Source organism: Xiphophorus maculatus, chromosome 17, assembly GCF_002775205.1.
Source record: "Xiphophorus maculatus strain JP 163 A chromosome 17, X_maculatus-5.0-male, whole genome shotgun sequence".
Lineage (NCBI taxonomy): Eukaryota > Metazoa > Chordata > Actinopteri > Cyprinodontiformes > Poeciliidae > Xiphophorus > Xiphophorus maculatus.
In genome coordinates this window covers 14,139,658-14,154,566 of record NC_036459.1, presented here as the reverse complement: position 1 = coordinate 14,154,566, position 14,909 = coordinate 14,139,658, and the positions used below count along the sequence as shown (strand labels likewise).

The 14,909-nt window shown below is 39.4% G+C and overlaps 1 protein-coding gene across 1 annotated transcript in view; it reads left to right on the top strand.

The window, feature by feature from the left end:
• The first annotated feature begins 226 nt into the window (after positions 1–226).
• fam19a5 (family with sequence similarity 19 member A5, C-C motif chemokine like) overlaps positions 227–14,909 on the top strand; it is a 154,500-nt gene continuing 139,817 nt past the window's right edge. Inside the window, exon 1 of the mRNA XM_023349797.1 lies at positions 227–1,120. Within this exon, the coding sequence (XP_023205565.1) occupies positions 1,009–1,120 (112 nt within the window). The 5' untranslated portion in view covers positions 227–1,008. The remainder of the gene's footprint in view (positions 1,121–14,909) is intronic.

Here is a 14,909-nt window from a genome sequence, read left to right as displayed (position 1 = left end):
TCGAGCCGAACGCGAGTGAACTAAGAGCTGAAATCGGTGTTATCCAATTACATTTAGCCTATAAAACAGACTTACATGACGTCGTCCGGACGCAATAATCTTTCGAAATTATGATTTGAATCGACGGGCCACTTTTGGGTGGTCCTTTTATATTGATTTTGGCTGGAAGCGGTATTGGGAAAATACACACACACACACACACCCCCCAGCTCAATACCTTCTAGCCGTATTTTACGCAGCTTTCATTGGATATTGGCGTAACGGCACCAGTCTGTAGTGATATCTGCGGCTTTCTCGCTGACGTAATATTGACTGATCCGAATGTTTACTTTGGACACGATCACTTAGAGTCGCACATTGCGCTCTTTCCCTCTCCCAGTCTCCGTCTCTCTGCCCGTCCCCTTTGCTTTCCTCCGGCGTTCACGCAAAGATCCTAATCCATTCCCAGCTGAAAGGGTCACCTTAAAGGAGTTTTCTTTTCTTTTTGTGTGTGCGCGCGGACGACCCCTCTTGGGATTCTATTCTGTTCGAGTCGAGCTGGTGGAGAGCCGTGGAAAGATACCACAGGTGAATGGAGCTTTAACGACGCTGCGGTAGAGATGATTGAACAGTTTAAGGTTTCCATGAGCGCAATCTGTGCCTGATTTGACAGAAGCCGAGTCTTTCGCGGCACTTTGTGATAACTGAAGCGGACCGAGTTAGCTTTTTTCCCCCCCTCCTTTTTTTTGTTTTTTTTTTTGTTGAAGACATAAAAAAAATTCTCCTCTGGCTTTCCTAAAGGATGATATGACCTTTTCTTTTGCGCAGTGGTGGCTGCTTTCCTTCCAATTTCTTGGATCTTTGTCATGCCTTTCTGCAGGATTACTCACGGAGATATGAGCGCACTAAGAAATCGAGTTGGATTGTAAAACAAAATTGAGATACATTCTTTAAAACAAAAATCCTTGCTCCTTTTTTAAATTATTATTATTTTTCACCAAAGCGGGAAGTGCTGCTTTGTGGTAATCAATGGCTTCGGTGCCGAGGTCGGCAAGGCGCAAAGATGCCACTCGCTGGCCGAGGATGTCGTCAACTTTTTGGGCTGTGGTGCTCCTGACGGCGCTGTTGGTTCTCTACTGCGGTAAGTTCCCCCCCCACTCGCTGATTTCTTTATTATTTACTTGACCGCTGCGCAGTGGGGGTGACTGTGTCATGTGGGGAGGATTTCACATGGAAATCACGCAAGTGATTCTGGCGACTCACTCTGAATAGTGATGATTTCTCCTAGCCCCTCAGTAATTTACCAGCAGAGCGTTTTGGGCTCCATGCTGTACCTCTGAAAGCAGCTGTAGCTGGAGAAAATCTTGCGTGAATTCGTGCCTGATCGCGATGTACCACACGCATACCAAACGCGCAGTGGCGGATCTTGTATGTGTAGTACCCAGGGCGAGCCTTACACAGGTCATGGAATCTCGCCAAAGAAGGAAAAAATAGATGCATTTTCAGATTTGGAAGCTATCAGAATCATTGAAAAGTTAAATAAAATAAAATGAAATTCTCTGATTGTCACTGGGATGAGTGGATTCTTGTTCAGCGTGCTTTATGTTGCAGAAAACACTCCACATCACCTTGTCCCTACCACATCGCCACAGCTTAAGGTGATGTCAGTATCATACTGTGGGGGCTGTACTAAGATTTAAATATTATTTAATCAGTGCAAAAACAATTGGGTCCATGTTTGACCAGTCTATGCAGATAGTTTTGATGTTCATCTCAGTCTGTGTTATGCTTCATGTAAAAAATTGTTTTTAAAGGAAAGCTATTCAGTTCAGCTGTAAATACTGTGCCAATTTGCAACAAATGTAATGTAAGAAACATTTATAATCGGATCAAATCGATACAAATCAATAATACAGAAATAATTTAGACACATACATTACACTTCTCTCCTACTAAAATAGACAGACGGATATTTGTAGTCCTACAAATACACCTGGTAAAGCACTGAACAAATCAAGATTTCAATTGACACCAAAAAAACTGGGAAAAAAGTTCATCCTCATAAAGAAGTTTAAACAAATTTGTTTAAGATATGTACAGTAAAGTGTGATAGTTCTAGAAATAAGTATTGAACACATGGAGCAACATTCGAAAAGGCATGAAATGTCAGGAAACCACCTTAAATCTGTTTTTAAACAACCTTCCTTCTGCTACTTACAAATTTATATTTATTTTAATAACTGATGGCTCATAAAGAATCCCTCTCAATTCCAAAGGACTGTTGAGTGGCACTTTGGGCATAAGCAAAGAAAAACTCGCACAATGTCTTACTGTAGCAAAATATAGTAACAGCAATTGTATGTTGCATCTAAACTTCTATATGTTCCATAAAGTGCCTTTAAGAACCACAGTTGGGAAATGAAAAGAACATTTCACTATAAACCAGCCAATGGTAGGCCTCCCATGTAAGATTTCTGACTGAGGAATCAAAAAATTGAGAGTTGTCCAAGAGACACTGAATACTTGCGGAGAACTCCAGAAAGTCAGGTAGGCACAATTTTCCTACGACAACAAGGAATAACCTTAACCAAAATGGTCTCTAAGCGCACTCGTTGCACAAGACTCCATTACTGAATAAAAAGCATCTTGAAGCTTAATGGCCAGTGATAAACAAAGAGAACACAGTCTGGTAAGATGAGACCAAAGCTTTGAATGTTATTGGAGGAAATACACCACACGAAATGTGACGTGTGCAGGTCGGAACGCCGTGCTGTGGGCTGCCAGACAGCATATGGTGGTGGCAGACAGAATTTAAGGAAGGACGAATGGAGAAATCTACCGGGAGAGTCTTTGGTGAGAGAGTCCAGTAAGAACGTGGAGAAAAAACAAGTGCGAGTTTCCGAGCAAGAAATGGTCCCCCAAACACACAGCTAAGGAAACTCTTAATTGGCTTCAGAGAAACGAAGTGAAGCCGCTAGAAATGGCCCAGTCAATCACCTGACTTGTATCCAATTGGAAATCTTTGGAAAGCACCAAAGTTTAGAGGTGAAGATGTTAAAGACACTTTAACAGACCAAAATCTCGCCTGAGGAGCAATTTACTCAACAACTGTCAGTATACTGGAGTCGTCTTGAAGAAGTTAGTACCAGAAAAGGCCTTAAAACAAAGTTTTGACTATATTTCTAAATGTATGTTCAATACTTGCTTTCCTGTCATTCCATATAACTTCATTTGTGGATAAAATCTGCTTTGATTGAATGTTTAGGTTCTTACCAAGACATGGTGTGAGTTTTATGCCAATAGAAATATTAAACTTTTTCAGCAGAACAAAACTTAGAAACATTAAAAGTTAATCTTCACCCACCAATCAATGTTACCTGCATGTGTAAAAGAATCTCTTGAAGGCAGGGGACAAAACCCGACTAACCCAGAGGTTTGCATCCTCATAAATCTGGCACTGTTCCTCATTATCACCCTTTCATGCATGAATTATGACAACCTCGCCTTGGAATTTCCCCGGGGGTTTTCAATCATCTTTACGGATGTCGTCGTGGACGTCTTTGGGGGGCGTCAAGAATTCACACGTTAAAACATCAACATGTCAAATTTGAAAAATGGATCAAAATATGTAGCGTTGTTGTTAAAATTTCAGCCTTTTCTAATTTCTTTCACTGTGATGCAACATTTTTTTTCCTCTATTCTTATTCCTCAACCTGTCCTCCCATCTCTGTTATCTGCCAGTGATAAACGATCGCTATAGCAACACAAAAACACGTCGTCTTTGAAACATTTTGTGTTTGAGCTTCCAGATGTCTAGGTATTTTGTTTGGTTCGTGTTTGTTCACTTAGCATCCACACCCTACTTATTTATTTATTTGACATTTTTCAGTTTGGCCCTTTAAAAAAAAGCACAATGACTTTAATATATTTTGCCGTATATCTTGTTATGAAAAGCTACGAAGCAGGAATATTTTTATGTTTAAATATTAATAAAACTGTTCAAATAAAACCAATGAAACATGACGTCCACTTTAACAGATTAATGGTTAATTGGTATTTCTTGAAAACAGGTAATATTTTAGTGCCCAAAATGGAAACGTTTAATTTATAGAACAATCCAGATATGTGCACGGTTTCTACATAGGTAGCTGTTTGCTTGGACAGTAGGTGGCAGTATATGGAGTTACACTCTAGAATCAAACAAAAAAGCTTATGTGCAGGTTTACAACGAACATCCACACACATGCAAAACATTTTTTTGATCGCTACCCGCTGCAGTTACCACTATTTGTGATCACTATACCGTTTTTTTTTTCTTTTTCTTTTTTGTTTTAGTTTTGAAATTCGTTTTCACAAATTCATCCATCCCAAATGTTTTCTCAGAGTGTTTGTCGGTGCACCCTGTCACTTCCCAGTGTCTGGATTTGCGAACAAGTAACACAATATTCTGCTGAACTACTTGTTGTGGCCCGAGAGTGATGTCATCCTGGGCGGTGAGCCATATGAACCATATAAAAATGCTTCTAAAACAGCTTCTAAAACACTGAACTAATATCAGGAAGATATTATATTTCTGAATGAGCCTCGTTTAGCTGTAAAGACTGCATGTTCCAACGAAGCCATTATTAGGCAAATATATGCAGACCATCACCCTCCCGGCACACACAGTTACACGCACACACACATACTACACTTCCTTAGGCTACTTTTCTGGTATCCTTCCACCTTCCTATCTCTCCCTCCTGCCTGCCTCCCCTATCTGTCTCAAGCTGCATGTGACTCACTTTTGAGCAGAAATCCAGCTGGCACACGGCCGCTCAGTCTGCTACATGTGAGAAACGGAGGCCAGCTGAAAAAGAAAAAGAAAAAAAGCCAACCAAACACAACTGTGCAATTTAAAGATCCTATCCACTAACACAAACACGCACAGTTTTACCTCATCGTTCATTCCTTCGTTTCCTATTTACGGTGTGCAGATGATTCCGTTTGCTTTGCAATCACATGAGCTTCAGGTTAATCAATGGTGGTGGAGGGTTGGGGTTGGATTATGAGAAGCAAAGCCTTTAGATAAGAGGAAGGAGGTGGACTCTTTTCTTCCTTTGTGGTGCCTTTAGCCATGTCAATTGATCCCATGCTTGTGTCCAATCAATAAAACTTGAATGTTTGTTTCAGTGCAAGAAACCTCAACCTCTCACCTAGCAACACCTTTTACTCTTTATGGAGCTCGGTAATCGGCTGCAGTGACTCCACTCCACCTCCAGCTAATCTGGATCGTTTTATTAAAGATTAAGCTGACATAATTCATGTTCAAACTTTTCTACTATGATTTCTCTCCTAATTTGATTGGTTCCTGCAGCGTTGCGTTTTCTTTTGTTTCCTCCACGTTCCATTTATTTCAGCTTTATCCTCGGCGCTTGGCTGACCGCTGCCCCACCTGCGGTGAATATATGTCGCTGTGACGGAGGTCGCTGCTCTCCCAGCGTCTCCCTTTCTCTCAGCAGCTCTCTGTTCTCCTCTTCTTCCCTAATCAGTCTCTATATTTATGGTGGCGCAGCTTATTACTTTCCTTATAAAATGCTGTAAACAGCGGCGACTGAACTGTAATGTAAAACAGGGGAGCAGTAAACTGTAATTTTTGCTGAGGAAATAAAAATTCACGTCAAATAAATAGTTTTTCAGTTGATTGCATTATTTTTACATTAGAGCTCATGCTTCTTTAACAGAATATTAAAATATGGAAGAAAATGAATCTATATTGCTAAATTAATCATTATATATTTGAAATGCAGTCAGCACTTTGATATTTGGCAATTAAAAACAAGCACAACATGTCTTGCAAATATTGATAAATATGTCAGTATTATCAGTTCTAAAACAGAACAATCAGCAGAAATTCAGAATTAATAAAGTCTAAAATATTCAGAAATATTCTGAATGCCTGCTTGATACTTAGTATCATTATTTTGATGTGAAATACTTTTTTAGCCAGAGTTATTGAATTGTTTATATCTTTCTGGAAAAGTCAGCCCTGAAGCTCTGTTTGCACTGCACTGATTGAAACAGGTCAGTGATCCCAAAGAGCATCACATTTACAACAGGATGCCTGCAAACCCAATGAAAGAACACAAACCTGAAACTGATGACTGTTTTTGTTCCGAAATGACTCGCTGTTCGTAAATAAATAACGAGTGTTGAAGTATTTAAATGCTATAAATGCTAATGTCCAAAGGATCTTCAATAATTTCCTGGTAAAAATAGGGCGCATATCTTAAACTAACTGTAAAGCACGACGGTGAAAGTGTTATGATGTGGGATATCTTTGTTAGTTATAGAATTAATCATTTCTCAACTTCCTGTTTTTGACAAAGTCGGCGTTAATATGTGATTCACTGTCTGCCTGCAGAAAACTGGGTCTTAAAACAGCAAAATGTCAAAATCAAAATATACAAAAAAAAAAATGCTGTAAACATGAATGAAAACTTCCCTGAAACTCACTGAAGTGTTCTGGCTGTACATTCTTTCAGCTCCAAAAAGTTTAAATGTAAATGTCCCAAAGTAAAAAGGAGCAACAAAAAAAGTCTAATGTGATAAAGTGAGACCATTCAGATAATAAAAACAGGATTGTTCAGGTTGTAGCTGCTAACAGTGCTACTGAATTCTGCTGAATCATAGCTTACTTTTAATTATTAAGTTGCAGTTTTCTTTAATGTATCACTTTATCATTTCGGCTTGGATTTTTGGTAAACAACAAATTGACAGTGTTTTATTACATGGGTTTGCTTAAATTCAACAAGGAAATACTTTTCTACAATTTTAGAACTACAACATAACTTGTGTAATTCATTAACTGTGGCTAATTTTTGTCTTGACTTCTTTTTTTTTTTTGGACTTTTGGGTAGCATACTGCTCTGAATGACTAGCCAGAAACTTACTATAAACATAGTAGTATACCGTTTGGTGATGCTTAGCCATGGTTTGTAACTAAAGGCTACTTCTCTTCCCCTCCAGTGTGTCGTACAACCATAGGGGGAAAGAAGAAATCTCTGTGATTACCACTATGACTCATATGATGCCTGTCATCCAGCATCAGTGTCTGACTTAACATGGTCTGCCATTCTCATTCAGGCCCTTCTGAAAGGGAGAGACTAAGCAGAGTAGAGGGAGGCAGTGAGGGGATAAGAGATGCAGGAGGAAGCACAGACACTTGACGTCCGCACTTGAGTCTGGGAGGATGCAGGTTAAAAAAAAGAGGTAGGATGGGATTGATGGGGAAGCAATTTGAAGGAATAGAGTAGAGAGAAGGAGTGCAGCAGAGGGCAGAACAAAAAAAAAATTAGAAGATAAATCCCAACAACTCCACTTCTAACATTTGATTGGTGCTGAATACAGTAATCACAGCGAACCGCTTCTGCACCCGCTGATTACAATAACAAAAAGCAACGTCAACAACACCGCCCTCTGTGCACTAGCTCCCTCCTCTGGCAGCTCGCGGCCATGGGCTTGTTTGCCAACGGTGCAATTATGCATTCATGAGGCCTCAGCCCGTGCATGTGACTGCTGAAGAGAAAGCGGATGAGGAAGATCACACAGATAGCTAATAAGTATGCTAATCTTATCTCAGGATGGCTGAGGACCGTAGGAAGGCTTAGGTTCAGATCCGAGCTGCAGACAGGCAGGAAGAGGAAGGGCGCCGAGGAGGGAACAGTAACAAGTGGAGAAGATCTGAGAGGGAAAGTGAAGAGAAAAACTGAAATCATTCACAACTCTTTTTTTTTGTCTTTAACAATTCCTGATTTATTTCAGCCTCAGAAATCATGTTGGATTCAAGTATCAGCAACAATGTGACAGCCCAAAAAAGAAATGCTTACTTAAAATTGCCTAAAGTTAATACTTTCTGGGTAATTTCCCCTGCATAGAAAAAATGAGACACAGATGCAAACTTGCAACCTTCTCTATTGCCATTCACCACATTTTGCAGTGTGGCCTTTTGTGTTGCGTGACTGTTTACAAACTGCCGGAGTTCTGCAGCTAAATCAAGTGATGGGTGACTACTAACGAAAATGGCTGCTGAGGGGCATCTACGACGTTAAGATGATGTTGAACCTGTTGTGTCTTTGCATTTTATGAGACCTTTAAAGCAAATAATTGTGGATAGATTCTGACATGAGCTGCTTTGCATACGTTTTCATATCAAACTTTTCTGTTGGCATTTTACTGAGATGTAATGCAATAGACTTAAAGTTGGAGGTAAAATATTTATGCAAATAAAAATGTGAAACTCTGGTATGCGTTTTTATGGCAAGCAGATTATGGTAAAAACTGAGGAGCAGCAAAGGAGGGAGAAAACTACTGACAGGAAAGCATCGCGTTGTTTCACATATCCAGCATTTAAGCATTGGGCACTTCTGGGGCAAAGTATACAAGTATTAGACTTCAATGCTTTTGTAAGATGAAACTGAAACTCAATACATAAAAAACCACCATATGTAGCACACAATTAAGACAGCAAATTACTCCATTCTCTTAGTGAAACATGGCAGTGGCTGCATCATGTTGTGGGGAAGTCTTCTATAGACTGGACTGGGGAAGACGATCACTTTTCAGCAGAGTTGAATAGCTGAACAGTTTAGATCAGAGGCGTCCAACCATCAGTATGTGGACTGCTACTGGTCCGTGGGTCTGCTGGTAATCGGCCCATGTGAAAGATTTTAATCTTTGAAAAAAGTGGAAGCTTTGGAACAAGTCGGAAGAAGGACAAGAGGGAGTGGAAAGATGGGCAGTTTGGTTGTTGAGGCGGATCCTTAGTTTAGATCAGTTTATTTATGTAACCTGGGATTTCAATGCACTTTAATTCTGGAGTTTAAGAAAAACTCCAGAACTAAATCTACTTAACTTATAGCAAGAGTAGAAAACTGGATGCTTTCACTTGGAATCAGTGATAATCTCAGTGTATTGATTTGCAAAACTACATTTTCCAAAAGATCTGTGCAGCACCATGTTGTACAATACTGACTGAGGGGATTTACATCTAAAGGTTGCACTTGGTATTTTTGTGGAAATTTTTTCAACTTCCCTTCTGCGTTATAAATATGGACTACTTGTGTTGATTTCACATAAAATCTCAATGAAATGCATCAAATTTGTGGTATGAATATGACAAATTGTGAAAAGTCAAAGAATTGGTGCTCAACGGGCCGAAGCCAATGTGAAACTTGTAAGAGCATGAATGTGTCAGAATGTCTTAGGCATAGATGTTATCTGTGAGGGAAGAGGGACAGATTTCTGTCAGGCAGCAACAGAAAGACCCGCATATAGCCTGAGGAAACACAGTCAGCAGGTTTAGTTTTCTACTAAGAAAGCAAAAACTTACATTATTAAAACTCCATTAAGGGTTTTAAAAATCCTTTCCATATGTTAAAAAGGAATCACTGAGCACTATTTACACTAAGGAAGGAACATACCGTGTTTCGTCATTACTCTGCTAACCATACAAAGCCGTAGCTTTGATAAGGGTTAGAAATAATTAGAAGCATTTTGTGCCTTAGATTATAAAATATTAAGATGCTATGGGCCCTTGTTTGTTCATGGATTCTTCAAGAATTATGCAGCATAGCCATAGGCAATTCCTTTTTCCTGTAATCTGTGGGGTACTCTTGTCATTGTGGTGCTCTTTTTGTGTGGATGTTTCCTTATTTAGACATGAAATGAGATCTTTATGTGCTGCTTGAAATATGTGCATGAAATATCTTCGTGGAAGATATTTGACAAACTGATCAAGCTGAAAAAATCTACAGTAAAAGACGTGAGCTGTAGTCAAATGTTGTACTTGTAGTTGTCAGTGCTAGCTTGTTGGTCGTTCAGATGGTTGGACTACCAGGGCTGGTCAACGTAGAAGAGAATCCATCAATTAAAACCTTGTACAGGACCAGTTCTTACAATTTTTATTGCTTTTGGTTAAAGAATAAAATAAGGTATTTTTTTGTTTTTTTAGGAGAACCCAATAATTCCTTTTCCAGAGATCAAAGATTCTCATTTTTTTATTCCTTACAAAAAATAACAAAACATTCATGACTGTGTGCTCATACTCGTATGATAAAGAGAAACTCTACACACTATTTGTAGCCACCAATAGACGCTCAGTGAGACCCTGCTGCTTGCTGACATGGGTGGGCAATAAAATAATTGCAATATATTTTGCCAATTATATTTTATATTATATATTTCTTTGTTATCGTATGAGAAATGTTAGTATAGACATTCAATATGCAGAAACGGTTCATGGCCAATGATAATTGCTCTGCGACGGACCAGTCATGAGGCTGGAATAGTCAGGCAAAGTTAGCAAGTATTTGCGCTAACGGCTAATGTCTGTGTGGCTGTAGCCTCTCTTCGGGTAACGGGTATGATATCAGTGGAATAAAAGTGAAAGTTTGTATTGAGGAAGAACTGAGAATTTTTTCCTCTTTCTGAGCATACACAATGCCTATTATTGTTTTGATGAACACCATCAGTAAGGATAAAGCCAGGTGACCTTTTTTTTTTTTTCCAGATGGTTTTTTGTCATGGCTAGTTCCTTTTTTAGATCTCATAATAGACTACTCGGGTTATCTTTGACATTATCATTTGTCTGATGTGAAATATTGTGTAACATAAATAGCATGTAAGCAAAATCACGAGGATTATCAAAGCTCCTATTATTCCCTGTTGCTGTTTCTCTTGCTCCTTCTGCACCTTCACAACCAGACATTTCTCTCCAAAGAAAGGAGAAACCCAGCACACCCATAATAACATGCTAATATGCTGTGACATTTACTTAATGTGAAAACAAATTGCAGAGTGTTTGGAGTTTGCATTTAGGCAAAGTATCACCGTACCAGCTTCCATGGCTAATTGCACCTTAAATGCTCCATGTCTACTGTGAATTAATTATGTGTCAATGTGACTTTAATTACCATTAAAAGCGTGTGTATAATATTTACATATCATAAGTAGTTTGTGACTGCGAGGCCCAATAGGTCACAGTCAAAGTAAGCAGGTTTATGTAAATGTCCTCTGTCTGGTTGTCCAGTTGCATGAGAGCAAAGAAAATGGATTTCTTAAAATAAAAAAACATTTAAAAAATCACAAACGAATTTATAAAAGTCAGGAGCTTTGCAGCAAAGTCTTTTTTTGTTTGTACTAAGATATGGAAACAAATAAATTAAATAAAAACCGTTTGAGATGGCTTAATTGGCTCTGGATCTGGACAGTGACTCGCGGCGGGCTCTTGCCTCGAGAGGATTCGAGGATGTGCATTTTGTGCTTGTTTTTGCCTAGGGCCACTAAACCCATTCAGAGGGAAACGCTAAAGCTACTCCTCCTTTATTACTGGGAGAAAAGCAATTGCTTGGAAGAAAATGCCAGAATGGTGCTTTGAATTCCTGGAGGGGCCCATCACCGAGACACAGCCCATGGAGCTGAGACAGCTAGCATCTGGAGCACAGACATGGCGGCAAACCGGAGAGAGAGAGAGGGGAGAAAGGAGGGAAAGGAGCAGAGAGGGAATGAGAACGAGGGAATAGAAGAAGGAAAAGGGATTAGAAAGAGAGAGTGGTTGGAGGAAAACCAAGAAAATGGAGAGTGCGAGACAGACGGAGTTGGAGGTTACTGAGAAACCCTGGCAGTAAGAGGGACTACACAGACGATGAGACAAAAGACAGACAGTTGAGAACACTCAGACACTCAACCAATTGACAGCCGATTGGGGAATGAAGTCGGCTAACACAATGAACCAGTCGGCAGACAGACGTGCCGCAGAGTAGCCAAGAGGCTCTCAGAAGTAGAGACAAATATTACATTAGAAGAGACAGAAGCCATTTGTCACAGCGTGAGGCCTGAGAGGTAGTTAAGCTGCAGAACGTAGGCACCCATCGCCCTTCTGAAGCATGTCACCACCAGGAGGAAATTGTGCTGAAGTCAACTCCGTTCAATCAATTGTCCGGTGTCCTTCGGTGACTCCCACACTTAACAAGATCACACTGGCGCAAACTTTTGCCGCCCTGAACTCCTGAGAACTTGTTATGCGGCCTTGAGGGCCTCCTTTCGATTCTGTCCACCATTCTTTTAGTCCTCCCTCGTCTCCGCGTCTCGCCGTCTTCTTGGCGACATCAAGACTCGGTGACAAGCGCGCTGACAACTGCGATTCGGTCTTAATCTTGCTGCAAGGTAAATCTGCTGGAGGATCACGACTCCAAAGACAGCAGCACTCTCGATGCAGAGACATCCGAGATTCGGTGTGACTTTTAGCCAGTCGCCTGGTTGGTCTGTTAACATTTTTGGCTTTTGATTCCTAATGTGGATTTCTTTATTCGTCATGGGTTTCATTAATAACACAGCTGGGGTAGGTTCATAAGAAAACATTTATATTACCATCCCTTTTTCCACCATTGTCCTTCTCTCCTAACTGAAGCTGGTGCCATGTTCCATGATTGATATGGAAATTGCAAAGCGCTTGGCCTCATTTATCATGCGCCGGTGCTTGCTGCTGTTTCAACAACCATTTTGCAATGCGGCAACAATGAAGTAACTGCAGTTGCTATGGTAGAGAGTGGAAATGAACATGCAGTTCTCATTTTAATGACACAAACCAGCATTGGGCTACAAATGATATGGTACCCTTAATATGTTTGGGTATATTTTCACTCCAGTTTTTTTTGACTCCCTAAAGACTTATAAAGTCAGCTGGCAACACTAAATTGGTCCATGATGTCTCTCTGTATGTGTGTGTATGGTGGTTGTTAGTGATGCCACATACAATTTTGGAAGTGTAGCGAAAATGTTGCATGTTTTCAAAGGTTTTTCAAAGAAAAGACTGAAAAGTTTAATATAACATTGTATTTATTGAAAACGGATGGAGCTAACCTGTTAAAGACGGCAACGGTCTTGGTACTGGGGTTGATGCTTACCTGTAAGAAGAACGATAACATATAGCTAGAACTACAGGGGAAAGGTTTAGATCAAACCACAATATTGTATTGCAAATGTCAGAATTCCAGAAAGAAACTTAAATAAGAGAAGGTAGCAACACTTGAAAGTTGATATTCAAACATTTCCAGCCCAAAATGTCCTTTCTTCTTTCTTTTTTTTTGCAAGGAACAAAAGGACAAAGTTTTCTCAAGAAAAAGCAGGTAGTACTCTATTTTCTTTTTCTATGAATCCTTATTTCTCCACCTCACCACTGCACTACTTTGTGTTCATGTAAAATCCCAGTGAAATGCATTGAAGCTTGTGGTTGTTGTGTTAAAAAACATGTTAACGGAACAAATATTTTCAGAAAAAGACTTCGCCCAGAATGTCAGCGACATATACTGATGAATGTCAAATTAAGACTAAAATCTTACCTTTAAAAAAGCATTTAAATCTAATGTTGCCTTACATACATTGGTCATTTGTATTCAAAACAATCTGATGCTTGAGTGGTTAAAACTGCCATAGTTTGTTATATATCCCATCTTTGCTTTAGGAGTGAACAAAGTTACTCTCCCAACTCTGTTTTCTTTGGGGTTGTTGAAGAAGTAAGTTGAGATTTAAAAGCCTCAGAGTGGATAAGCCAGATCACGCGGCAGTAGGGGATGCCGCGTGATCTGGCATCCCCTACGTAATGTTACGACAGAAAACTCAGGTGGACGTTTCTACCTGAAAAGAGACAAGGTAGTCAGATGAAGTAAGTAGCTGAGCTTTACTGTTGCTGTTTCAGCTACTTGGGAGAGTGCTAAAGCGTCCTTGGAGCTTTACGACAGTTGCAGGATCTTATTTTGATAGATGTACTTTTCTTAAATTAAATCATGCTGAATGTATCAGATTATTGCCTGAAACTATAATAAATGTTTTGAGGTATGATTTCTTTTTTCTTCACGAGATAGAAATACAGAACAAAGTTTTGTCGTCGTGGTTTAAACTGAGTTTGATCAAAGCCATCAGGTTTTTGTTTCACTGTTTAATAGTGTGGAAAAAACCCCAAATCCTCAAAGGTTGAAAGTGACAAAAACAGAGCCAAGCAGTACAATCCTCTCCATAAAAACCTTGGCTTTTTGCTGTTTGCTTTATTTCTTCACAGGATTCACTAAATAAATTACGTTAAATAGTCTTGTATTTAATGAAGCCATCTGTTCGTCAGGTTGGTGTCTTTCAATCCACAAACACAGCAGATACAAATCTGATCTGAGAAATCAAGAAAAATCACTTTTTAAAAACTTATTTCCATAAAGACCTGAGGAACTCCTCAAACGGGACTAATTTTTAAATAATTATTTTTATTTTTTAAAAAGAGATGAAAAATAAAAAAAAAAACAACAATGTCTTGCTGGAGAGGATGTGGAATGGCATTCCCAAATCCACGAGCAACACCAGTTGAATTAAATCTTGAATTAATTGTGATATGGGAACATTTTGCTTGTCATTTAAAATGTATCAGATTTAGGCAGAAGTGAATCCCAATTCTTTGCGATGTTGCTTTCAAGCAGATGCTACTGTATATCGTAGTAGTAAATCTGAAATTTACGGAGAATGGAGACTTGGGTCAAAGACGTTCTGTTGAAATACCTCGACTGGTTTCCATGAAACCATTCCTTGTCTCGTCACAGTAGAAAAATGAAAATTTCACACACTTGATCCCAACACAGGTGCTCTATACCAAACAGACTGATATTTGGAAAGCCTGGCAGGACTTGAAGTCCTGTCAAGAAATGTCTTTCACTTCTTATCCTTAGACAAATTTCAAAACACCAGCAAACACAGCAAGATTGGAAACAGTGTAACAGCCACTATAATGGATTTATAAACCTTCTGTGCTGCCAAATAGTTACACTATTGGCCAAAAGTTGTTGGTTTTCACTGCCCTTCATTACTTTTGTTTTTAATGCAAAATTCAAGTATTTTCAATCTTACCATCT